Source organism: Pristis pectinata, chromosome 17, assembly GCF_009764475.1.
Source record: "Pristis pectinata isolate sPriPec2 chromosome 17, sPriPec2.1.pri, whole genome shotgun sequence".
In the NCBI taxonomy this organism is placed as follows: domain Eukaryota; kingdom Metazoa; phylum Chordata; class Chondrichthyes; order Rhinopristiformes; family Pristidae; genus Pristis; species Pristis pectinata.
This window is the reverse complement of record NC_067421.1, coordinates 29,978,974-30,005,176: the sequence shown is the minus strand read 5'-3', so window position 1 is coordinate 30,005,176 and position 26,203 is coordinate 29,978,974. Positions and strand designations below refer to the sequence as shown.

The following is a 26,203-nucleotide window of genomic DNA, read 5'->3' as shown; positions in this document are numbered from 1 at the left end:
GTGTCCACGCCAATGCCGATTGTACAAAAAAAAGTGTCAAGCACACGGAAAAGTTCTTCACTGGTTGTACGCCCTGGGAGCGCCTTGCAAAACAAAGTTCCAAAGCCTCTCCTTCCCAGCAATATCGAACATAAACCAACAACTGCGCAGCACTGGCAACATCAGTACTTTCATCGAGCTGAATCGCAAATCTGACTTGCTGAAGACGTGCTATCAGCTGGCTCTGTATATCTTCCGCCATATCGCCAATTCGTCTGCTTACTGTGTTATCAGACAGTGGAATGGCTTTCAGTTTTTGACTGGATTCTTTTCCCAGTACAACTTTGCACATATCTACTGCTGCAGGCGGTATAAGCTCTTCTCCAATTACGTGAGGCTTTCTGGAACGTGCTATTCGTAATGCTACCAAATATGATGCACCGAAAAGCCTTCTCATTTACAGTGGTGCAGGCTGTCATTTTGCCTTTCTGCTTGAGGTACAGCTCCCTTTGCTGCTCAAGATATTCCTTCGGCTTACTGGCAATATCTGGATGCAGTGTTGTTAAATGGTCCTTCAATCTCACTGGTTTCATTGCATCGTTGGACAGTGTTTGCAAACACACAACACAGAGAGGTTGGTCCGCATTTGTCCCCACTGCGATGAAGCCATATGAAATGTATTCTGGATCGTACTTGCGTTGTTTTCTCTTTCGGTCATCCTTACCCCCTTCATCATCAGAATCTTCCAGTCTCTGGTCAGCTTTTCTCTTCAGGAATTTCTCCATACTCAGCAATACACGCTGGACAGTTTAATTACTATTACTGATAAACAAAATTATCAAAACTAATCTAAAATTTATACGCTTGCGCACTTTTCATTTAACAGTGACGTCACTGTGGCATAAATGCACGGTAAGTAAGCGATATTATTAAGGCACACCAACAACGTCACCCAGTCTCGCTAACACTACAGTGCACAACAGAATAGTAGTGAGTAGTGAACACTACTGACTACTCTGACTACACAAATCGAATATTAAGTGGCAGCTTACCAGAAGGGAACACCATCTAAGTCTCTGAGATTGTCGCCTATAGCAGATAGAATAGATATGGCCGATTCTCTGAATAGTGGAAAACTGGAGCAAGCAAGTAAGCTACGTCTTTGTAACAGGTCACTTTTCCATTTTTTTTCTTGGCTTGCTCGCGAGCTCCCTGGCAACCCACTGCAGACCTGGACCACAGGTTGAAAACCTCTGGTTTAGAGGGTTATGGGCCAAATGCAGGCAAATGGAACCTGCTTGGATATATGTCTTGGTCAGCATGGACATGTTGGGTTGAAGGGCCTGTTTCCATGCTGTATAACTTTATGACTCTATAATCAGAACCTTGGAGTGGCCAGTTTACTTCCTTGACAGGCCAAAAGAAGCTTACCAATATACTGGAGCTGTTGTGTTTCACATAGTCATGCTCTGCGATCACAGTGCAGTTTTGTATTCCTGGAAGGTTTGGCCATGAGCAGTCCTAGGGCAATATCCTAGCTGCTTTCAAGACAAAAATCTATAGAAAAAAGGGTCGCTGTGACTGTCATGCCAAAACTTATAAGGGCACCAGCACTCACATGACAAATGAAGTATTTTCACCCATGTAACTGTCTACCTTTCTTCATAATTACAGTACCTGCTTGACTCTCACTAAATTCATTTGTTCCTCTTGAGATGTATGAACCCAACCATCCAGCAGGAGATATTTTTAGAAAGTGGGACAAAATTAATTGTGAGCAATCTAGTGCATCTACCTGCTCAGTTTACCAAACATTTTCCTGTTGAGGTGTTGTGCCATTTACTTAGGCTTTGCTTTTCATGGATCTCTATCACAGTGCTCATTATGGAATGGGATTTTTTCTGGATCACCAACTCAGCAAATTTGGGCACATTCATCCAGGAGTTCAAATAAGCTGCTAGTAAAACAGTGGCCACTCCAATCATTACAAATGGGTTAAATTGGCAATGTTAGTGATACAATTGCCCCAGTAAGAAATGTAAGTTACTTTCACCTCTGGATTCATTTCCTCAGAACTGCGGCAGTGAAAATCATTGACTCAATTTGAACTTCTTCTCGGATGTTAACACCAAAAGGCATATTTCCAGCAGGTGGAAATATGAAATAAGAACACAGATGCTGAAAATACTCAGGCAGGTAGCATCTGTGGAGAGTAACAGAGTTAATGTTTCAGGTCAGTGGCCCTTCGTCAGAACTAGAAAAATGTTTATAAAATGCAGAGAAGGGGATGGGTGGAGAGAACAAAGGGAATGTGTGCATCTGAGTGGCGACCAAGTTTGTCCAGATAATGCATTTGCTTTTTGGGCTGTGCAAGAGATGGAAAAGCATGTTTCTCAGTTACAAAAGATTTCTCCAGCGGGAAATAGAGAAGATGAGTGAGGATGAGAGAGAGAGAAAACAAGATGGAAATGTGAGCTGCAGAACTAAGCAGTTGCTGGAAGTCTGAAATAAAAGGGAATGCTGGAAATACTCAGCAGATCAGGTAGTATCTGTGGAGATAGAAAGACTGTGTTAATGTTACAGAGACAAAGTCAAAGTCAAGTTTAACAGTCATGGTAGTGTAGCGATTAGCATAACGCTTTACAGCGCCAGCGACCCGGGTTCAATTCCGGCCACTGTCTGTAAGGAGTTTGTACCTTTCTTCCCGTGTCTGCGTGGGTTTCCTCTGGGTGCTTCGGTTTCCTCCCACATTCCAAAGACGTACAGGTTAGGAAGTTGTGGGCATGCTATGTTGGCGCCAGAAGCATGGCGACACTTGCGGGCTGCCCCCAGAATACTCCATGCAAAAAGATGCTTTTCACTGTGTGTTTCGATGTACATGTGACTAATAAAGATCTTATCAGAAGTACATGTATGCACAGGTGCAATGAAAAACTTACTTGCAGCAGCATCACAAGCACATAGCATCAGATACACAACATTCACAAGGAAAACATAAATTATACAAAATTCTACTGGAAAGAACACAATTAGAACAAAAAAATCAAAGTCCATTGTAGTGCAAAGTGTCATTGTATTGCTATACTGAGGTAATCAGGTGCATAGTCTTACTGGCCAGTTCTAAATAAAACAGTAAAGGCTGTTTATCTGAAATTGTTGAATTCATCACTGAGTCTTGAGGGCTACAGTGTGGTCAGATGAAAGATGAGGTGGCATTCCTGGAGCTTTCATTCACCGTTGATGAAAAGGTTTGGATGCCAAAGACAGGTCAGAGTGCAAATGTTTGGCAGATTTTCTAGACTATTGGATGTTGTATATTTTCATACCTTAATACTCTTTTAATTTATAAAAGATATTGCACAATTTGATAAATCTTTCAGTGAACCAGGTAAGTTGAAAGGGAATGCTGGAATTGGAGCCTTGATGTATTAGAGTTTGGGGATTGAGACTCTGACATGTTAAAGGAAGTGTGGAAATGGGGGGTCCTGATATATTAGAGAGAGCATAGGCCCTGGGGCCCTGGTGTGTTAGAGGAAGCATGGGAACTGGTACAGTGATGTGTTAAAAGGAACGTGGGAACTAGGCCCCCTGGTGAGTGGGAAGAGAGCATGGGAACTAAGGCCTTGGTGACTGAAAAGGACCAAAACAAACATGACTTGGTGAGCCTGATGCTAAACCATCAGGATTTCTGAGGAATTAGTTAAAGGATTATTGGAGTCTTATTGTATCTCTGCTAGGATGAGGCCAGGGTTGCCATGGGGATAAATTGCAGATGGAGTCATCCGGTTTGACAGGTCAGTGAGGCCAGTTGGTGAGAAAGGGATGTGAAAAAAGGAACATAAAAGATATGAAATGAAGACAGTTAGAGAGAAAGAACATAAAGGAACATAAAAGTTGTGAAATGAGGAGATTTAGGAAATGCCCAGCAGGTCAACCGGTGGTAATGGTGAGAGAAACTGAGCCAATATTACAGATGGTGACCTAGAGTGGAATTGGTCAAATCTGATGCAAGCAGAGAAAGTGAGTTACCAAAAACTGTGGAAGTTAACATTGAGTCTAGAAGGTGGCAATGTGCCTAGATGGAAGGTGCAGTGCTGTTTCAATATTGAGTCCGGAAGATAAGGCAACATCTTTCCATTGCTCAGTGTTTCCAGCATTTTCTCTCTTTATTTCAGATCTCCAGCATCTGCAGTTTTTAATTTTTATTCTCAGTAGCAAAGTTCTCCAAAAGCACTCCCTGTTAGGTCGAGCATGGACTGAGCTCTTCGGGAAGTGAGTGAGCAATGAGTTTTGGAGGAGCCTTAAGAAGTGTCCCATTATAAACCAATTAGCACTTTAAGTGGTGTCTAAATGTAGAACTCCATGTAGAGCTCTTTGTTTATTTGTGACTGCCAAAGGATAATTGCTTCTGGATCTGGGAGCTCCAATTTATGCTGGGAACGTTGCGTGATGATTGATGTTCTTAGATGTATGTCTGGTGCTGGGAAAATGTGGGTTGCAGAGCATGGGTCCCTATCAGATGTACCCGGTCCAGTTTCACAATTGGTATGACTTCACCTGGACGTAAGTGCTAAAGCAATTTACTCTAGGTTACATCAGCTTTGGATTGCATAGCTCTGAACAAAAACAGCTCTGTGCAATCCAATTTCCCAGCTAACATATTACATTTCATTCCAAATATTCCATCAGGCAAAAGATGTTTTGTTTGGAACATGTGATCAGTAGCATAAACACAATTTTTAACAAGTCCTCCCAGGTTACAATGGTTTGAGAATTTGAATTAAGTTTTAAAAAAATTGGAAATGGAAAATTAATATCAGTAAAAGTGATTATTGAAAAATAATTTAAAGGGTTTGATAATATCTTTCAAAGAAAGGAAACCTGCAGCAATCATTTGACCCATATGTTATTTGGCTCCCCTTACAGACTCATTGCACAGAAAGATGCCATTTACCCATTTCGAGTCTGTACCAGCTTTCAATCCAGCTCCTCTCCCTATTCCTCGTTCTCCATATTCATTCATTCTTTACTTCCAGGTAATGGCATCTCTCATGACTTCCCTCTGGTTACCTCCCATGCTCTTCAGTTACATCCTATCAAAAATACTGATGCAATGGGGAAGTGTGCTGTTTTGAGCTGAGGGCAGTTTTTAAAATAGAAGACTCTTTTGCACCATTTTATTGTCCAATTCTTGTCATATTTTAACTGCAAGGATTGTGTGAAAATCCCTTGTTAGTTCAAACCTGTACTATCCGGCAAAATATTTCAACCAAAAATCACTGGTTCTCAGTTTTGTTAACTATTAGTCAACAATCACCTTTTCTGTCCTGTTTACAGTGATCAAAATTACAAACCACAAATTGAAACCAGTTTGTTCAGTTTAAAACCAATGGTTGGCTCTTCCAGCTTATCCAGAGTCCAGTCCAACAGTTAAATAGTGTTCTGAATGCTCTTGGCAGTGTAATTTATGATTCTAGCTCTCTGCTACTTGCAGTAATGCTCCATATGAATTCCTCTCTTTCTGTGTCTTCATGCAGGGATATTAAAATTTCATGAATGCTATTTGGGTGATGGTCTGGCAGAAAACAACAATGATTTTAATGAAACCAGTAGCATCAACCTGCAGACATCCAGCTTCTCTACTCTCGAGCAGTACGTGACCAATGTTCGAGAAGCACTTGGCATTGATTCCTACTATACCAGGTAAAGTTTGCATTTCTTTGAAGGGTTCTTATTGATTTTGATATCCTCTTTCTGTTTAAAATGTCATTCCTGATTTGCTTCTTGCAGAGACAGAATGAAGATTATAGACAGATGCAACATGCTTTATTATGGACTGCGACAGTGTTTAAGATCATTAAAATTACTGAATGACAGGCCTTGCAGTTACTGTTGTAAAGAGTTGTATCATTGGCATTTGTTTCAGTCTTTGCTCTGCTATGTGTTACAGTTTGATTTTCTTTTTCGTGAAGCATTAAATATTAAAGTGCAATAAAAGCACATGAGTGGAGGAGAGAAAAAAATGTTTTTTTTCATCCAATACTGCACTTTGTCCACAAAGCCTACTAATGCAGCTTCTCCTCCTGCTTTATTTCTGGAGCTTTGCCACATTGAATTTGAAATAAGGTCTTTTAACTAATCAGGTAAATCAGTCAATCTTTGAAAGAAGGCATTAAAGCCACATGGTTTGCAGTTTTTTGCAGATAAATGAATTGAATTTTGGAATACAGTCCCCAAAACAGAAAAATATCGGAAAATTCGAAATTCCCAATCCCGACCATTATCTTGTAAAACTTCTTGAAGTATATGTGTGTGATATTGTTATGTGAGAGCTGAATTAGACTTGTAGGTGATATTGCTATTGTTGTACGGTAGTGTAGCGGTTAGCATAATGTTATTACAGTGCCAGCAACCCGGGTTCAATTCCGGCCGCTGTCTGTAAGGAATTTGTACGTTCTCCCTGTGTCTGAGTGAGTTTCCTCTGGGTGCTTCAGTTTCCTCCCACATTCCAAAGACGTACGGGTTAGGAAGTTGTGGGCATGCTATGTTGGTGCCGGAAGCGTGGCGACACTTGCAGGCTGCCCCCAGAAGACTCTATGCAGAAGATGTATTTCACTGTGTGTTTCGATGTACATGTGACTGATAAAGATATCTTTTAAAAAAATGTAGAAGGTATAAGAATGTCTTGCTTCCCATGAAGTAATAGTTAGCAAGGAATAGATACTGTATATATTAAGGAGAATAGAAAATTATATGGGTGGAGGAACAATACATTTTCTATTGATACAACTGGCAGAGTGGTATTTCTTTGTTCAGAATCTCTTCCACTTTGATTGCACATCAGCAAAGAAGCGGAGGGCAAAGCAGGCACTTGACGTGTTGCAATTTTATAATTGCTCTGTTGACTACATGCTGTCCTTATGGTACTGTGGCACTGGATACATATATTTTTTAGTTTTCTACCATTTCTTTCTTCCTCTGATATAAGCATTTAACCTTGTCTGCTTTCCATTGCCCCTTTCAAGACATCACTCTGTCTGAACCTGGATAGTGAGTGTTAGTTGGATATTTTACTGTGTGTTGTGTATCATTGTTTTGGGGTAACGTTGGCTACTGGTGGACCTGGCATTTTATTTAACAGTATTCACTGCATGGCAGTCAAATGTAAGAATCTTACCTGATTTTTGCACCTCTAGCTCAGGGGTTCTAAAACCAGTTATACTGCACAAGCTGCAGCTCTGGCTCAATTCAACTACAGAGAAGTAATTGAATCCAGGATTTTCTGCACCAGTTCATTGCTGCATGTGGCGTTGCTCTTAACCCAAGCTGATTTATTTGTGAAACAAAATGCATGATCTGAATCATACCAGAGGTGATCAACTCAGAGTGGAAGAATTCGCCACCATGTTAAAAGAGGGCATTCACTCTTATTTCCCACAACTCTTGCAAAATTACTAATCATCATAGCTCCCAGAGCACTGGACAAAAATACTGCCTTCAGTTCAGTATTTTTGGTGGGGATCTTTGCGTAAAATCTTTGATACAGTAGACATGCTGGTATATGAGAAGCTACTGGGTGGAGAATTGGAATGGTCGGGTGGGATAGGGAGTGAAGGGGCCACAGTGAACAGCGTGGATTGAATGCAGAATGCTGCAGTTTCATTGTTTTTCAGGTATCTTCCCTGTGCCAAAACCACCAACAAAAGTGTAAAGAAATAAATTATGCATCCACATGGGCTTGTCTTACAGGCATCTTAGCCTAATCATGTATTCTTGGGTTGCTAGCTGCGATGTCGAGAGACTAATACAAAAAAAAATGACATGGTTCTGCTATGCTTCAATTCATGTTTCACTATTAAATCCACTTTAGCAACTGACCACATGCTTAACAGAATCGGAGCACATTACAAGGATTTATAGATATGGATTGCCGATGTCTTGGGAAGAGCCGATGCTTGATACAGAGCATAAAGGACGATGTGGATCGTCACTCAGGATTTTTATTCAAATTGTAATTTTGTTTTTATTTTGTGTTTTTTTTAATTGACAGTATTGATCTGCTTTAAAGAAATCAAATTGGAAGTAATGAGCTGAATTGTTTAGCATTCACAGTTACATTGGGTTAGATCTGAAAAAAACACCTGAACGCACAAAGAAGCTGAGCAGTGAAATGAAGGCGTCTGTACTTATGTGAAGCTTGAAGTAATTGGAAACCCAATTTAAAAAAAATCTATTTCATTGTATTGTATACAGCATTGAAAGATTTCACTCCTGACGAGCCTTGCTCTAATTTAGGATAATTCTTCATTGTTCTGTTTACTCCTACCAATGGTTTCTTTGTAAGTATCCTGTCCAATTGGTTTATCATTTTAACACCTCAATTAAATCACCCTTCAACCTTTTAAACTCTGTTGGATACAAACCAAATTGAATGTAATGTGTCATCATGATTTAATCTTTTAAGCCCTAATATAATTCTGGTGAATTTATGCTGTACCTTTTTCAAGTCCAGTGCATTCTTCCTGAGATTAAGTGCTCAAAATTGAATGCAATTGAAGGGTCTAAGCAATGCTGTGTACAGCTGAACAATAATTTCCTACCCTTCATATTCCAGCCCCCATGAGATGAGGGCCAATATTCCATTAACCTTGTTGATTACTTTTTATGCCTGTGCATCAGCTTTTAATGATTTGTGTACCTGGACATACAAATCTATTAGCTTCTCTGTAGACCTAGTCCCTCGCCATTAAGAACCCTGGTGAATGCTCAGCACTCAAGATTGTCCAACTCTGATGGAAGCTGATTGTTCATTGAGTGTGGGCTAATTACTGCTAAGTACTCCCTAAATGGAGGGTGTTTTGGAATCAAGGTATTCTCAGAGTGAGAGTCTGCTGGAAGATACATGTTCTTTGACATTTGGAGCAGGCAAATGCAGCTCACAATCTTAAAATCAAAGAGAGTGACAAACCATGTTGCTTGCACAATAGCCTGAGATCTGACATGTTCAGGAATAAATGAGAGAGTTCATTGGTGTAGAGAGCTTTCATACTTGACATATGTGCAAAATAGTCAGTGCGTATCAAGCTTAAATTACTTAAATTATAGGACTGGATAGGTTCATAACTCATGATCCCAAGGCACGAGGGAAAGGAAAAGAATCCTGAATACTGACCTGAAATATGAGGTGAGCTGTGTGGGTTAAATTGCTTTTTCTTATTCCCACTTTCTTTTTTTATTAGGAATACTATGGAATCCCTCATGATATTGCTCATATGTCAGATGATGGACTGCTCCACAGTATAGGCGCGATAAACCAAGTAATGTATGGTGTATTTATTTGGCAGCTAAGGTGGAGCTTCAGATGGCTGATCCTTTTTGAAACTATCAAGGTTTATTGCTTTATATCCTCAAGTCAATTAGACATTAATTGGTATCAGTCAGAGAGGTTTACAGATTAGCAGGTGCTTTCACATATTCAACTTCAGGTTAGGAGCCAGTGAGAAAATGCCCCACGCTGTGCTGACTGATATGCAACTGCTGGCTATCAGCAGTTCATGGCTCAGTGCACTCTGGACTTCACTCGTGTGGTGAATGGCAGAACCCTGAGGTGAGTTGGAGATCAGATGCCAGTGCATTAGACCATATGCTGTGCTCCTGGAACTTACCATTGAGCCCAGTGGCGGAGAACTGATGTGCTGAAGAGAGGATCCAAATGTCATTTCTATCTGGCTCTCACCTTTGTGTCCCAGAGTACCGGCAGGTGAGCAGTGACCCCAAATTGTCTTCCCTGTCGGGTGAAGTTAGTGCAACTAAGTGCTTGACTTATTTTACTGTTTTTAATATCTTAGTGTATTTCAATTACATTTCTATTATTTTCAGTTTTTAAAATTTTGTTTTAATTATTTAAATTTGTTTGAATAATTTTCAAGGATCTCTGATGATTAGAAGCATTCAGTAGCAGATTTTTTTAAAAAAAGTCTATTGAAAAGAAGTCTGACAGCTGGCATTGTTGTTCTGGTTTGGTGGTTCATGTTCCTTGATGGACAAAGTAATGGTGTCTATTGAAATGTCAAGAGACTAAGGTGTGCATCTGTGCATGCTGCTTCTGCCTTTTGCAGACACAGCTTGGCTGTCTTTACAGGATTCTCCAGTGCTCCATGTGTGAATTCTCACTTAGCTGCAGAATTTGCAAACTCACCTGCAGGAAACAGTGAGCGTTGTCTGTTATAGCCTTGTCTGGAGTACTGTTCCTGACAAGCTCAGCCTTCAGCTTATGAATGACAGCCAGCGATGTGGCTGAATCAAGGTAGTCCATTTCCAGACAGTTGTAAAAATAATTGACCATAGTCGGGTAGCTTTTGACCTCATATTTGAAAAGATCTGCTATTCCCTTTGCCCAAAGCCTACCTGGCACTTTGGTGTTCAAGCAAGGGCTCTTTCTGTTATCTTGCCTCTGCAGATCCATACACGTCACATTTTTGAATGAAAATCAAAAATAACTGCAGATTTTGGAAATTTGAAACAAAAACTGGAAAAACTCAGCAGGTCAGGCAGCATCTGCGGAAAGAGATGTTCTGATGAAGGGTTGCAGATCCAAAATGTTGCCTTAACTGCTGAGCTTTTTTAACATTTTCTATTTTTGTTTCCCATTTGTGTATAAAATATTCACGTTTTGCATTCATTCTAGGTCAGTACAGTACAGCTCTCATCAAATAGGTGTTCTCTCCTAGCACTCTAACATTTCTCCCCTCAAGGATTTTGTACCATCATGGTTTCACCTCTGAAAAGCAATCCCTCAAAAGTGCTGAGCTCATCTCAAATGTGGGACCTCCTGCTCTTTCTCTGGCTATTTCAAAACAACTGAATACAATTCTCCCAGTGTTGTATCTTGCCATAGCTTCTGCCTCAGTGACTTGGAGCAATACTGCATGTCTTTGAACTCTTTCCTCCAGGAAGGTATGCACAGTTCTGCAATGCACATCTTACATTGGTTCCCAGTAAAATTTTCATTCTTGGCATTTCCGTCACAGCCTTCTCCTTTGATGGATCTGGTTTTTGCCTCTCTGTCGTGACCTTAGGAAACTGCCTTCAGTTTGAACTTCCATTTCTACATGTTGCGCTGTATGTTATTTTCCTCATTTTTCTGTTAGTCTCTGCCTTTCCAACAATCTCCTCTTCTCCAAAGGCAAGAATATCATCTGTTATGTCAGCACATCCTTGAAATGCCTGATCCAGTCCTCACAGAAACTCTTCAGGTGCATTGAAAGACATCTTCAGCCACAAATATCACCCAAAGGATATGTTGAAAGTAGTTAGAAATGAACTCCAACTGTTCAGCTCCACTTGCCAAAATCCATTCTTGGCGAGTTGCACAGGAAGATTTTTGTCTGCTCAGATGTGGCAGGATATCTTCAATTATCTTCATGGGATAGTGGTGCTTCTTCAGTACCTTACTCAGATTTGCAAGCCTCCAAACAGTCCCTCAGCTTGTTTGCTTTATCCACATGCACCAAGTTTGATAGCCAAGGAGTAGGAATATCTACTGGTATGACGATCTCTACTTCTATTAGGCTTTCAAGCTCAACTTTCAGTTTCTCTTTGACAGCAAATGGAACATGCCCTGGAGGATATATTACCGGCTGCTTATTTTTTGTCTTGCTCTAGATGGTATTTTTCCCTCCAGCTTTCCAGTTTCTTTAAACACATCTGCAAATTCATCTGACAGCTGTGTTTTGTTGAGTGCAGAACTTGCATCTGCAGGAGCCTGTGCTCTTATAAGCTTCTATGTCTCTACTGTTATCCATTCCATTTGCTAGGTTCCATGGGCTGCCAAGGACTGGTACACAGTTCCCTTTAAGTACAACAGTCTTTGCTTGGAATGCATTTCTATTCTTTAAATTTCTCAATTTTGTTTTGGTGTTAACCTAATGTTAAAACAATCCTTTGATTTTACATTGTCAACACTTGTTTTGTCTCTTCAAGATTCCTTACACCTCTTAGGAATGGTATTACATGTTGCACCACACTCTGCCCAGAACTGTACCTCTCTTCCAGCTGTTTCCGTTGTAGCAAAGTTCTGTATTGGTCACTTGACCTCCTCCTAAGGTGTTCTCATGTTCCATTTTCTCTCGGTGTAGGTTCAATGTCATGATTTTGAGCTTGTTACAGAGGAGGTAGTGAATCAGATACAATTGCTATGTTTAAGAGACATTTAGAAAAGTAGGCAAGGCATGGAAGGATATGGACGTAATGTGGGCAAATAGAATTATTGTAGATGGGTAAAAGGGTTGGCATGGACTTGGTGGACCGAACAGCCTTATTGCTGTGCTGTATCTCTGAAGTTACAATTTCAGCCAGGAACTTGTAAAATATAAACTGAGTCTTTTCCTATTTACCTGTTAACTCCTCAGAAACTTGAAACAGTTCATTATTTCATTGCAAGGAGGATTGCAGCAATTCCCAAAGGCTTTGAGAAACCCTCCTGGTACCTCATTGGTGGGCCTGATTATTTGGTCGACCTCTTTGCCTTAATAACCAACCAGAGGCAAGAGTACCTTCACTTTTGATTTCTTCTCCTCATTAGTCTTTGCCAATTCAATATCCAGACAAACTTACTTCTTTCATTGCTTCCATTGATTTGGCAAGTGACTAGATTCAAACTCCAGTAGCTGAGGTGGTTTTGTTGACTCCTTTCTCCAATGCACAGGCCGATAGTGTGCTGTCAAATTGTAGAAAACCAAGTCTGGCATTTCCAATCACTCAGCTACACATTTACCATGTGTGTCTTGGTGGGATTACAATTACTTAGTTCTGATCACACAGTTGTAGACACATCACTCAAGCAGATGAATCCAAGATCAATGACTTCCAATCCTCATCTTACTTCAACTACACTAATCCATATTCCATTTCTCAAAAGTTGGTCTTGTATGCAAAACCAATAACAAACTGTTTTCTGATGCCTTGTTCCTTATGTTGTCTCGAGTAGCTTTGAATATAGTACTTGACATATTCTATGGGTTATTATTGCATCATAATATAAACTTATTTCTGAGCTGCATATGGCCTGGGAATTCATGATGGTTACATTTGTTGTACTAAGAGGAACTGGATGGTACTACATCTGTTACAACTGGCAGGGGGTTGGGGACAGGACCTCAGGATATGACACCTAGAAACCTATTTGCCTGTTGGAGCCTGGTCCCCTGGCCAGAAGCCTGTCAGATCTGGAATGTCAGATTGCTCATCCCTGTGTATCCTTAAAAAGTAAGTCTGTGTTGACACGATCCATGAGTGACAAGCTCAGGCAGCGGGCTGGACCCAGGATGATCTGGCCCATTGACTTCTCAATTTTGAAATATATCTTAAATGCATATTTGATTATCCCTTTTCTCATCAATGTTATTGTTTGCCACTCATGTTACTTTAATGCATTAATTTGGTATTGAAACTCTGATTTGTAACTGCTTCTTGCCTGGTGCATTAATGATTGACAGACCAGTAAGTACTTGTGCAGATTGAGTGTCATGGTAGAACAATACGACTTGAATTTGACAGCATTACTGCAGGGGATAAATCTATTAATGGCTTCAGTTCAATTTCCAACGCATTTAATACAGGAACAAGGGATTGTGGGCTGCTTAAAAGTACAAGGTGAACAACTCTCTGTCAGCAAGGTGCCTGCTGTCAGTGGCTGTGCAGTTATGCATTGTGAATGTTTTATTTTGCCATCGCTTAGTGTGTAGAAAATATGGCTGTGCACTGCGTAGCTTGACACTTAGAAAACATAAAAATCATTTTTTTTTAATACAAGTCATGTTGATGAATTATAAAGTACAGAATACAAAGAGCTTTTTAGATAATCTGATAACTGGCAGCTATGTCATGTTTATTGATATCACTCAGAAGAAAATCCATTGTGCTGTAGATTTCAGTCGCTTAATAAATATACATGAATACTCAGCTGGAAAATGCTGTCATTCAGTCTACCAGGATGGCAGATTCATTCCCACTTCAGCTGAAATAAAACTAGTACCAATCTTCTGTACTGCCTATCTCACTCACAGGCCCCCAAATGCCACTCCATCTCCTTCGAGCCTGCCACCCCATTCTAATCCCAGAAAGGTTTTGCTGAAATGTGTTATTTGAGGTGTATTTAAGTTGTTCGAAATACTAATTTTATAAAAATCTAGACTACACCATTGTTTTGTTTAATATTTTAAGCTGTGATAATACTATTAACAGTTAGACCTTGTGTTAACTGCAGGAGTTCCACGCTGAAGAGCAGATTTGTGAAGAGCCTTAGTATCTTTTCTCACTCTTGCAACTAACAAAGAAAGGTACTTTATTTTTAAAAGGGCTTGCAGAGAGTCAGGTAGCAATTGTCTACTATGTGTCTATTCCACAGGGCCAGGTAGCTTTCAGTAGGTTCTGCACTAAACAAATGCATCACGACTCGTTGAGTGGTTGGTTATATGTATAAATACTTAAAGTGGTACCAACCGATATTGCATAAGTTTCGGGCATTGCTGATAGCTGAGCAGGAGTTGCCCAACCCAGTAAATGATGCTGCTGACTTTGCTTCAGATTTCTCAACTTGTAGCATAATTTTCTGTGGCTATTCTGTTAACAACGGACCCCCCCCCCGCCCGCCCCCCGCCCCACTGACACAAGATGGATGGCTGAACAGACTGAGATCCAGTGGCGAGTTTCTGTGTCAGTAAGGCAATTTGCATTTCTTAAATATAGAACATTATAGCACAGTACAGGCCCTTTGGCCCACAATGTTGTGCCGACATTTTATCCTGCTCCAAGATCTATCTAATCCTTCCCTCCCACATAGCCCTCCATTTCTCTATCATTCATGTGTCCGTCTAAGAGTCTCCTAAATGCCCCTCTTAAATATGTTTTCTTTTCTCTAACAAAAGTAACCTTTTCTAGAAATACCTCCACCTGTGACTAATATTTTAAAAATTTTTAGCACCGAGCATTTTTGAATTTTTAAGGGCAGTGTAAATTATTTTCTGTTCTCAATCATTTCTCACAATGTGCAGCTCAAACATGGTCCAGGTGGAGAGACAGAGGGGAAGATAACCTGCCACTACCCCTATACCATTAATGCCCAATACACGATGTACAAAATGAAATCTGGGGTAAGTATGATCTACTTAATTCTTCCCATTGCTATCACAGTTGACTGTGTCAGTGGGTCTGTGGTCACGTGAAACCCAGATTGCGTAAAGGTGACATATTTCCTCCCCTAATGGACATTTGTAAACCAGATGATTTTTATGGCAGCCCAATAGTTTTGTGGTTGCAGTTACTGAGTCTAGCTTTCCCAAAAAAAAAATCCAGATTTATTTAATTATTTCAATTTAAATTCCCCAGCTGCCATGGCGCAATTCAGATTCCTGTCTCTTGGGCAACAGTCTAGGATTCTGACTGCAGTTCACTGACCTAAACACTATGCTACCATGGGTAATCATTACAGTAGAGGGCAAGAGGAGACAGCAACGGGACTGGAACCATTGGCATGTCAGAGAAAGCTAATGGTTTGGGATTGGGGAGAAAATCTTGGTTTGGTCAACAAGATGCTAAATCTTGGAGGGAGATATAATCAGGTTTGGCTGTAATATTTCCCACAGTTAAAATGTCTGACGGCATTCGCTGCACATAATGCTGAGCTACTGGTCTGATACCAGTGCAGGCAATGGTCTGCACTTACAATCGGAGGAGGAAAGAGAAATTGACAAAAAAAATAGTTGAAGTAATACTTCACAGGACCTCACTTGAAAGCAGATTACTTTTATTGGCTCTGAAGATTCTTTTGATTTAATAGTCTCTCTTGTCTTATGCACACATATGGTATCCAAGAAGTTAAAGTCTGCCATGCATGAAAATTCTTCAAAGGGGCATGCTGTGCACATTAATCAAATGGTTGAATTTCAAAATAACTATCATACTAATCCTCTGATATTAAAGGATCATTCCTTTGCCTGTTCTAAGATGTGGGAGCATTTATAATCTTTTTCCAACTGCAGCTAAAGTTACACCAATAAAAGTGTGTCTTGAGTATGTAGCGATGGGCTACGCACTGAGCTAGAAATAATGACACGCAGTCTGTAGGTTGCACTCGAGACTGGTTTATTCCGAACTTTGCTGTGCTGGCTTTAAGCAGTTAAGTTCCTGCCCTCTGTGGGCGGCAATGACGTCAGGAGTGCGTCACCAAAACCTCTTCCCGCGTGTGGGCTTTCTCCCCTCGCTGGTGAAGAAGGCCCGGGCACCATTTTGTGGCTGGCCTCTCTGCCGATGCACGTGCCGTTTTCTGACCCAGTTCGCCTGTGTTGAAAGTAGGTCGCCACATAACCTCCCCCCCCCACCAGAACTGGTGTTACACCCCCCAAAGTCCACAGTCTGGATCAGTCGCTGTTTGGGAGGTCTGCCTCTGCGTCGTGAAGCCTGAACCTCGACCAGCTGTGCCAAGTCCACGTGGGCCGGTTTGAGCCAGTCCACGTGGGCCGGTTTGAGCCGGTCCACCATGAAAACCTCCTCTTGCCCCCCAATGTATAGAACGTACATGGACCCATTGTTCCTGAGCACCTTGAATGGCCCCTCGTACGGCCGCTGTAGCAGTGTACGGTGTGCGCCCCTTCATACAAATACAAAGTTACAGTTCTGCAGGTCTTTGGGCATGCAGGTCGGGATCTGCCTGTGCCCTGAAGTCGGTATGGGGGCCAGGTTGCTGAGCCTCTCGCGTAGTCTGTCCAGGACTGCCGCGGGTTCTTCCTCCTGCCCTCTTGGGGCTGGTATGAACTCTCCTGGGATGACCAGGGGTGCACCGTACACCAGCTCGGCCCACAAGGTGTGCAGATCCTCTTTGGGTGCTGTGCGGATTCCAAGCAGGACCCAGGGAAGCTTGTCCGCCCAGTTAGGCCCTTTCAGGCGGGCCATGAGAGCCGACCAAGTGACGGTGGAAACGTTCCACTAGTCCATTCGACTGTGGGTGGTAGGCAGTTGTGTGGTGTAACCGTGCTCCCAACAGGCTGGCCACAGCCGACCACAGGCTGGAGGTGAACTGGGCACCTCTGTCGGAGGTAATGTGGGCCGGTACCCTGAACTGTGCTACCCAGGTTGCAATCAGTGCTTGGGCACAGGAATTAGCAGTGGTGTCAGTGAGCAGGGCTGCCTCTGGCCATCTCGTGAACCGGTCTACCATAGTTAGGAGGTACCACACTCCTCGTGACACTGGCAGGGGCCCCACAACATCCACATGAATGTGGTTGAACCTCTGGCAGATGGGTTCGAATTACTGCCGTGGGGCGTTGGTGTGCCGCTGTTACCTTGGCTGCTTGACACTGCACGCGTGTTTTGGCCCATTCGCTGACCTGTTTGCGAAGTCCATGCCACATGAACCTGCTGGAGACCATCCGGGCGGTTGTCCTGATAGATGGGTGCGCCAAGCCGTGTATGGAGTCGAAAACTCGCCGCTGCCGGGACGATGGGGCAAGGTTGGCCGGTAGCCACGTCGCACAGGAGGGTGCTCCCACCTGGACCTACTAGGAAGTCTTGCAGCTGCAAACCCGAGACTGAGGTCCTGTGGCTGGGCGTCTCATCGTCTGCCTGCTGCGCCTCTGCCTGTTGCATAGTCCATCCCCGGGACAGGGCCTGGATAGCTGGTCTGGAGAGTGTGTCTGCCACGACGTTGTCCTTTCCCGAGACATGCTGGATGTCCGTCGTGTACTCAGATGTCGCTGCTGGCGGGCCGACCAGGGATCAGACACCTTCGTGAACGTGAAGGTCAACGGTTTCTGGTCCGTGAACGGCCTGCCCTCTAAGAAATACCTGAAATGTTGGATTGCCAGATATAGTGCCAACAGCTCCCGGTCGAAAACACTGTACTTGAGTTCGGGTTGCCGCAGGTGCCTGCTGAAGAACACCAGGGGTCGCCAGTGCCCCTCGATGAGTTGCTCCAGCACCCCACCGACTGCCGTGTTGGATGCGTCCACTGTGAGGGCGGTTGGAACGTCCATTCTGGGATGCACCAGCATCGCGGCGTCTGCCAAGGCTTCCTTGGCTTTAACGAAAGCGGCCGCAGCCTCTTCATCCCAAGTAATGTCCTTGCCTTTACCCGACATCAGGGTGAGCAAAGGGCGCATGACACAGGCTGCTGAGGGGAGGAAACGGCGGTAGAAGTTGACCATACCAATGAACTCATGCAAGCCTTTGACTGAGTTGGGCCGGGCGAAGTGGCAGGTCGCGTCTACCTTGGTGGGCAGGGGTGTTGCCCTGTCTTTGGTAATCCTGTGGCCCAGGAAGTCGATGAGTCTGAACTGGCATTTGGCCAAGTTGATCGTGAGGCCAAAATCACTCAGCCGGGAGTAGAGCTGGCGGAGGTGGGACAGATGCTCCTGATGATTACTGCTGGCTATGAGGATGTTGTTCAAATAGATGAACGCGAAGTCCAGGTCGTGTCCCACCGCATCCATTAGCCGCTGAAACGTCTGTGGGGCATTCTTCAGGCCGAACGGCATTCAGAGGAACTCGAACAGGCTGAACGGGGTGATGAGTGCTCTCTTGGGGATGTCTTCAGGGTGTACCGGGATTTGATGGTATCCCCGGACGAGGTCCACTTTGGAAAAGACGCTTGCCCCGTGCAGGTTTGCTGCAAAGTCCTGTATGTGCGGCACGGGGTAGTGGTCTGGGATTGTAGCCTCGTTCAGTCTGTGGTAGTCACCACGTGGTCTCCAGCCCCCAGCTGCTTTGGGCACCATGGGCTGTCGGACCTCCGTACGATCCCCAATTCCTCCATCCTCTTGAACTCCTCCTTCGCCAGGCGGAGCTTGTCTGGGGGAAGCCGTCATGTGCGGGCATGGAGGGGTGGTCCCTTGGTCGGAATGTGGTACTGTACTCCGTGTCTGGGTATGGCTGCTGTGAACTGTGGTGCCAGAACTGATGGGAGGTCCACCAGGATTCTGGTGAATTCGTTGTCCAACAGCGTGATGGAGTCCAGGTGTGGGGCCGGCAACTTGGCTTCGCCCAGGGAGAACGTCTGGAAAGTCTTGGCACGGACCAGTCTTTTCCCGTGCAAGTCGACCAGTAGGCTGTGAGCTCGCAAGAAGTCCGCCCCCAGGAGTGGTTGGGCCACGGCGGCCAGTGTGAAGTCCCACATGAACCGGCTGGTGCCGAACTGTAGCTGCACTGTGCGGGTGCTGTAGGTCCGTATCGTGCTGTCATTTGCGGCCCTCAGGGTGGCTCCCGGCTCCCTGTTGTGGGTGTCGTACCCCGTCGGGGATAAGACACTGATTTTTGCTCTGGTGTCGACCAAGAAGCGGCATCCCGACTGTTTGTCCCACACGTACAAGAGACTGTCCTGGTGGCCAGCCGCTGTAGTCATTAGTGGCAGCTGGCCTTGGCGTTTCCCGGGAACTCGCGGGGCGGGCAACACCGGTGGGCTTCTGTGCCCCACTGCTGGTGGTAGAAACACCACTGTACATTGGCCTTCTCACTCCTGCCTCTGGGTTGTGTGTGCTCTGTTGCCGGGCCTGGTCTGGCCTGCCGTTGGGCACGCGGCTTGGTAATCTGTCCAACGGACACCCCGCTTTCCCTCTTGGCTTTCCATTGCATGTCTGCGCGGGCTACCACCTTCCGAGGTCACTGAAATCTGCATCGGCCAGTAGCAGACGTATGTCCTCGGGCAGCTGCTCTAGGAACGCCTGCTCGAACATGAGGCAGGGCTTGTCTCCTTCAGCCAGCGCCAGCATCTCGTTCATTAATGCTGATGGTGGCCTGTCTCCCAAACCGTCCAGGTGCAGCAAGCGGGCACCTCACTCCCGCTGTGAGAGGCCGAAGGTACTTTTGAGCAGCATTTTGAATACTGTATATTTGCCTTCCTCCGGGGTCGACTGTATGAAATCCTCAACCTGGGTGGCTGTCTCCTGGTCAAGGGAGCTCACCACGTAATAGTAACGCTTGGAATCAGAAGATATCTGCCAAATCTGGAAATGGGCCTCTGCTTGGTCAAACCACAGGCGTGGTCGCAACGTCCAGAAGGTTGGCAGTTTTAGCGAAACCGTGAACAGAGGAAGAGTCGATCATCCTCGGTCCAAATCCTGTTTGGACTGTCGGGTCACCAATGTAGCGATGGGCTACGCACTGAGCTAGAAATAATGACACGCAGTCTGTAGGTTGCACTCGAGACTGGTTTATTCCGAACTTTGCTGCGCTGGCTTTAAGCAGTTAAGTTCCTGCCCTGTCCGGGCAGTAATGACGTCAGAGGTGTGTCACCGAAACCTCTTCCCGCGTGTGGGCTTTCTCCCCTCGCTGGTGAAGAAGGCGGCCCAGCGCCATTTTGTGGCTGGCCTCTCTGCCGACACGCGCACCGTTTTCCGATCCGGTCCGCCTGCATCGAAAGTGGGTTGCCACAAGTGGACCTTTGTCAATTCATCTTCATCTCCACAACAAAAGATTTTTTTTTTAGTTCAAATTTGTGTTGCTTTTCCCTTCTGATCCAGCATATAAAGCCTTGGAAAATGGCAGACATCTTGTAGAGATGAAATTATCTTGTATTTACTTATATCCTTATGCAGAATGACTGCACAGTGAAACATCATCTCTGTAGTGCCTCATCCAAATCATTTGTGAGCTCAGCTGTTTGGGCTAGAGGCCATCATAGCAGAGTCCAGTCGTATCCTCATTTGATATTTATACATGCACACTTACCAGTTGGAACCATTGCATAGTGATTAGAATTCAAAATTACATCTAATTTCGCTTCCCCCCCCCCCACCTTTAGTTTATGGATAGTGAGGCTGATTGCTGCTGCTGCTGAAATCATTTAACCCATTGAAAACTTGCTACTTTTCTGCTTGCTGGGATTTAGCAATACTTTGGGTGATGTACCTATTTAATGAGCTATTGAGGAAATATCACAGTCTTGATAATATTAATAATCATATCTCTTCTTGACAAAAAAAAGAGGTGCACTTTCCTCTTCATCCATGTAGTTACTTAGGGTCATGCTGATCGAAACTAAATAGTGCTTCAGTTTTGATTTAACAATGTGTTTACAGAACCTCTGAAATCCCATTAGGCTAATTTTTGGGATTGACATGACAGAACAGATGGAGTGCAGCCCCAACCAAGAGATTTGAGGTTGGCCCGTAATTGGACTTCGTGGTTTATTAAGCATACTATCAATGCCTATCTCGCCTTCAGAGGCAGCTGCTCGTAAGATCAATGTTAGGTTGCTTGCCCTATTGGCAGTGGCCTAATGCAAGTAGTGGGGTGGACTGGGTGTGATTGCAGGCCAGCATTGGCTCTTGAGAATGCTCTGGAGCTGGAAACGATAATCCCTCCTCTTAAACATTTAATGTGAAGTCATGACGAGGTACCTTCTTAGTAATTTGCATTCATCCTCTGAAAGTTCCAGGACACTGGATCTGACAAAGGATTTAGGCTACTCAATTTCCACGAAATAGATACAAGAAAACACCAGGAACATCAGATGAAGCATTTTGATCTGAAATGTCGACTGTCCATTTCCCTCCACAGATGCTACCTGACTGTTGTGTTCCTCCAGCAGCCTCTTTTTTGCTCCAGATCCCAGCATCTGCAGTCCCTTGTGTCACCAGAAACATCAAGCATGCTTGAGGCATTTATGTCAGTTGCCTGGAAAATAGCCTGGCGCAATATCAGACCTCAAATTCTTCAGGTGTCTTTGGTGCTCATAATGATGGACCCTAAAACTTATTCTTTTTCTATTTCATGCACTGTTTGCAATTCTTTTTGGGGGGCGGGGGATGGGCAGGGGGTCTTTGTTTTGATCGCAGTGAACCTTGTTTGCAATTTCCACATTGGGTGAAATTTTGAAATCATTTGCAATGACACCAGTGGCTTCCTTATGATGGTCATGGTTGGTTGGTAGCACTTTCATCACTGTGTTAGATACTTGGGAGCACAAATACCATACCACACTTGAACCAAAATTCTAAACTGACACTTCATTGGAATGCTTAGAGAGTGCTGCACTGTGAGAGGTGAGCTTTTTCAGGTGAGTTATTGCAGTGAACATAGAACGGTACAGCACAGTACAGGCCCTTCGGCCCACGATGTTGTGCTGACCTATATAAACCTACTCCACGATCAATCTAACTCTTCCCTCATACATAGCCCATAACCTCCATTTTTCTTTCATCCATGTGCCTATCTAAGAGTCTTTTAAATGTCCCTATTGTATCAGCCTCTACCACCACCCTCGGTAGTGCATTCCAGGCACCCACCACTCTTTCTGTTTAAACAAAAAACTACCTCTGACATCTCCCCTAAACTTCCCTCCACTCTCCTTAAACAGATGTCCTCTGGTGTTGGCCATTGCCACCCTGGGGAAAAGGTGCTGGCTGTCCACTCCATCTATACCTCTTGTAATCTTATGCCCCTCTATCAAGTCTCCTCTCATCCTCCTTCGCTCCAAAGAGAAAAGCTCTAGCTTGCTGAACCTTTCCTCATAAGACATGCTCTCTAATCCAGGCAGCATGTTGGCGCTGGAAGCGTGGCGACACTTGCGGGCTGCCCCCAGAACACTCTAGGCAAAAGATGCATTTCACTGTGTATTTCAATGTTCATATGACTAATAAAAAAATCTTATCTTAAATCTCCTCTGCACCTTCTCTAAAGCTTCCACATCCTTCCTATGATGAAGCGCCCAGAACTGAACTGCTTGTTTAGGTGGGCATTAAAGGTCATGAAACACTGTTTTGAAGATGAGTGACTTAACCTTGACATCCTCGCCAATATTTATCCCTCAACCAACACAACAGGTAGATTATATTGTCAAAATATGCAATTTGACGATTGTGTTACAACATTGAGCACAACTCAAAATACATAATCGGCAAGGTGCTTTGGTACATCTTAAGGTCATGAATGATGAAAGTGAACATGTTCTCTTCATTTATTTTTATTACTTTCATAGATTCTCAGGTTCATTTCTTTGACTTTGCTCATTCTTTTCCACTTATTTTATGTTTGTATAAAATTGTTTGATACTTAAAATACCTTTTTTTTGCCAGTGCTAGATGTCTTTCACTTCAATGAATACGAAGTAGGATGAGGAGAGGTATTTCAGCTTCTGTATGATCATCCAGCACCAACAATGCTGATTTCAAGGGTCCACTGAAGTTTTCTTTTACCTTCAGTGCATGCGACACAGCACACACCTATGCTGTTCAGCTCCATAAGGTGTTGCATTGGAGCATGTACCTCACATGCTGACATGTGTCTAGCAAGGTCTTTAGGGCTTATCCAAAGTTCAGTGCTGGGAAGTGAAACACATTCTTACTTCCTCAGTGTTAGTAACATACTTCAAACTCTGGGAGGGTTAACTGCCTTTTGCACTGCCTCAGCAAACATTCCAAAGAGTACAACATCAGTTAGATGCAGAACAATGCTCTTTCTATTCTGTTCCAGCATCGTGCCTCAGTCCTGTAGCAGTACTGGCATCTTTCAAATTCCCAGAAGGCAGCTTATAATTTCTCTGAACAAAGTTCCCAATTTAGTTTGAAATTAAGGGGAGTTTTGTACAAATTTCCAATAATGATCATGAATCACAGTGATGAACACATTTCATTTTGGACCTAGTCCGGCAGACTTGTGCCAGTGTTATTTGTAGTTTTCATATCACGCAGATGAAAAGCTTATCTATTTGATCTGATGCAATGAACCTTTCTAACTACTGTAAAAGAGTGACTTAAAGACTGAATGTACATGCCAATATTTCTAGATAGACTGCAGATAGACCAATAACATAAATGTCTATCATTTGAAAAACTGCCAGATCCTGCAGCTGCATATAATCTTCCCCAGGCAGATGTGGGTGTGGAGCTGAAAAAAACCTTCAGGGTTCAGGTACAAGAGATATTAGACAGGCAAAAAAGCATATTAAATGTAATAAGTGTGAATTGTACAAAATCTGGAAATGCTTACTGCCTCTGGAATGTGGAAACTCATCTAAAATTCTGCTGCCTGTGCCCTACCTTGCACCAAGTATTGTTCACCCATCACCTCTATGCTGGTTAAACCACAGTAACTCCTGTTCTCATTGTGCCTCAGCTTTAAAATTCTTGTCTCTGTTGACAAATCTCTTCATTGCTTTGTTCCTTACTAACTCTAATTTTCTCTAGCCTTACAGTACTCTGAGATATCCATGCTCCTCCAAATTTGTCCTCTTGCACTAATTTTAGTTGTCCCATCATTGATGACCTTGCTTTTAAACTGACAACATCCCGAGCTTTGGTATTCCTTCTATAAATCTTTCCATCTTTCCAGCTTTCTTCCGTCTTTGAGAATACTTAAAACCTACCTCTGAGCATGTTTTTTACTGTTGTGATGATTTCTTTTATGGTTCAGTGTCAAATTTTGTTTGATAGTCAGTACAGGGAAGTGTCTTGTTGTATTTTAATATAGATCATAGAACAGTACAGCACAGGAACAGACGCTTCAGCCCATGATGTCTGTGCTGAGCATGATGCTGAATTAAACTAATCACTGCTGCCTGCATATGATCCGTATCCCTTCATTTCTTGCAAATTCACGTGCCTATCTAAGAGCCTCTTGAATGCTGCTATCATATCTGTTTCCTCTACTACCCCTGGTGGTGCGTTCCAGGCACCTACCACTCTCTGTGTAAAAAAAAAATGCCCTGTCCATACCCTTTAAACTTTCCATCTCAGCTTAAAGCTATGCCCTCTAGAATTCAACGTTTCTACCTTGGGGAAAAGACTCTGGCTGTCTACCCTATCTGTTGCCACTTAAACTTCTATCAGGTCTCCCCGATGTTCCAGTAAAAACAATCCAAGTTTGTCCAATCTCTCCTTATAGCTAACACCCTCTAATACAGCCAGCATCCTGGTAAACCTCTTTTGAACCCTCTCCAAAGCCTCCACATCCTTCCTGTAATGGGGTGGCCAGAACTGCACGCAATACTCCAAGTGCAGCCCACCCAAAGTTTTACACAACTGCAACATGACTTCCTGACTGTTCTGCTAGCCATGAAGATAAGCTTGCCATATGTTAAATTATGTTAGAGATGTGAATTAAAAGCTATATTTGTTGTTACATAAGGGTTGGAATACATACTGATGTTCCGTCAGGTGCCATCTTCAGACAGTTACACTCATTGGCTTGTGTGTAAATGTGTGCAAGCACGAGCCTACATAATGCATTTGTGTAAAAACCATATAGGAGCAGGACAATAGTGAAATCAAAGTATTTATGGGACATGACTATCCCTCTTATTGCGCTCATACACACAAGGAAAGACCATCGACGTTGTGGAATGTCATACATAATTGCAAGGGCATGGTTAGCAAGAAACAACCCAGTTTATTGTCTGGAGACACAAGAGGCTGCAGATCCTGGGATTTGGAGCAACAAACAAACTGCTGGAGGAACTCTTACAGGGTCTCGACCCAAAACGTTGACTATCTCTCTGTCTCCACGGATGCTGATTGACCCACTGAATCCCTTCAGCAGTTCGTTTTTTGCTCCAATTTATCATTTTTCTTCCTTTGCCCCAGTGCTCCACCTCACCTGGACCGGCAGGTTGGACACACAGGCCATTGTCTAATGTCTGTGGACAGTAGCCTGGGGCAACTGATGAGCTCAAAGTAACCTAGCTGGTTGAATTTCATTCCTACAGTGGGATGAAAACAGTAGCTCTTTGCAAAATTGCTAAGATCTCAGTCCTTAAGGAATTGTACGAATTGTGCATTTTAACACCATTTGACTCATAACACTGAAGCCCCACTAACCTCAACTATTACTTTGAAATACAGAAGTTCTTTCTGTGCTATTAAATGTGATTATGTCAGTAAATTAAAGTCCATTTATCAGATTCTGCTTATCTTTTATTCATAATGGCAAAGGAGATAATTTAGTTTGTGTAGTTTCAATCTTGTGCTTTTATTTTATAGAAATTTTCAATCATTCTTTTTTCCAATTCGATTAGCTGTGAGATGAAGGTTTCCTGATAGCTTGGGTTTGGGCCTTCAGAAAAAAATGATCATCAAGAGACATATTCTTATAGGTTTATCCTAATGTTTTCACTGACTTTCATTAATTTTCATTGTTCTAAATTGAATTTTATGATATTGCTTCCCACAATTGATAAAGCAGTGTTCTCGTTATCTGTGTTTTGTCACTTTATTCTAATTTGGTTGATTTAACATGA

General features: G+C 43.2%; 1 protein-coding gene across 1 annotated transcript in view; it reads left to right on the top strand.

Annotated features, from left to right (window-relative positions):
- The window catches only part of LOC127579325 (tetratricopeptide repeat protein 28-like), a 603,896-nt gene that overhangs the window by 461,644 nt on the left and 116,049 nt on the right, over positions 1 to 26,203 (top strand). The window contains 1 exon segment of the mRNA XM_052032043.1: positions 5,517 to 5,682. Coding sequence (XP_051888003.1) covers positions 5,517 to 5,682 — 166 coding nt within the window.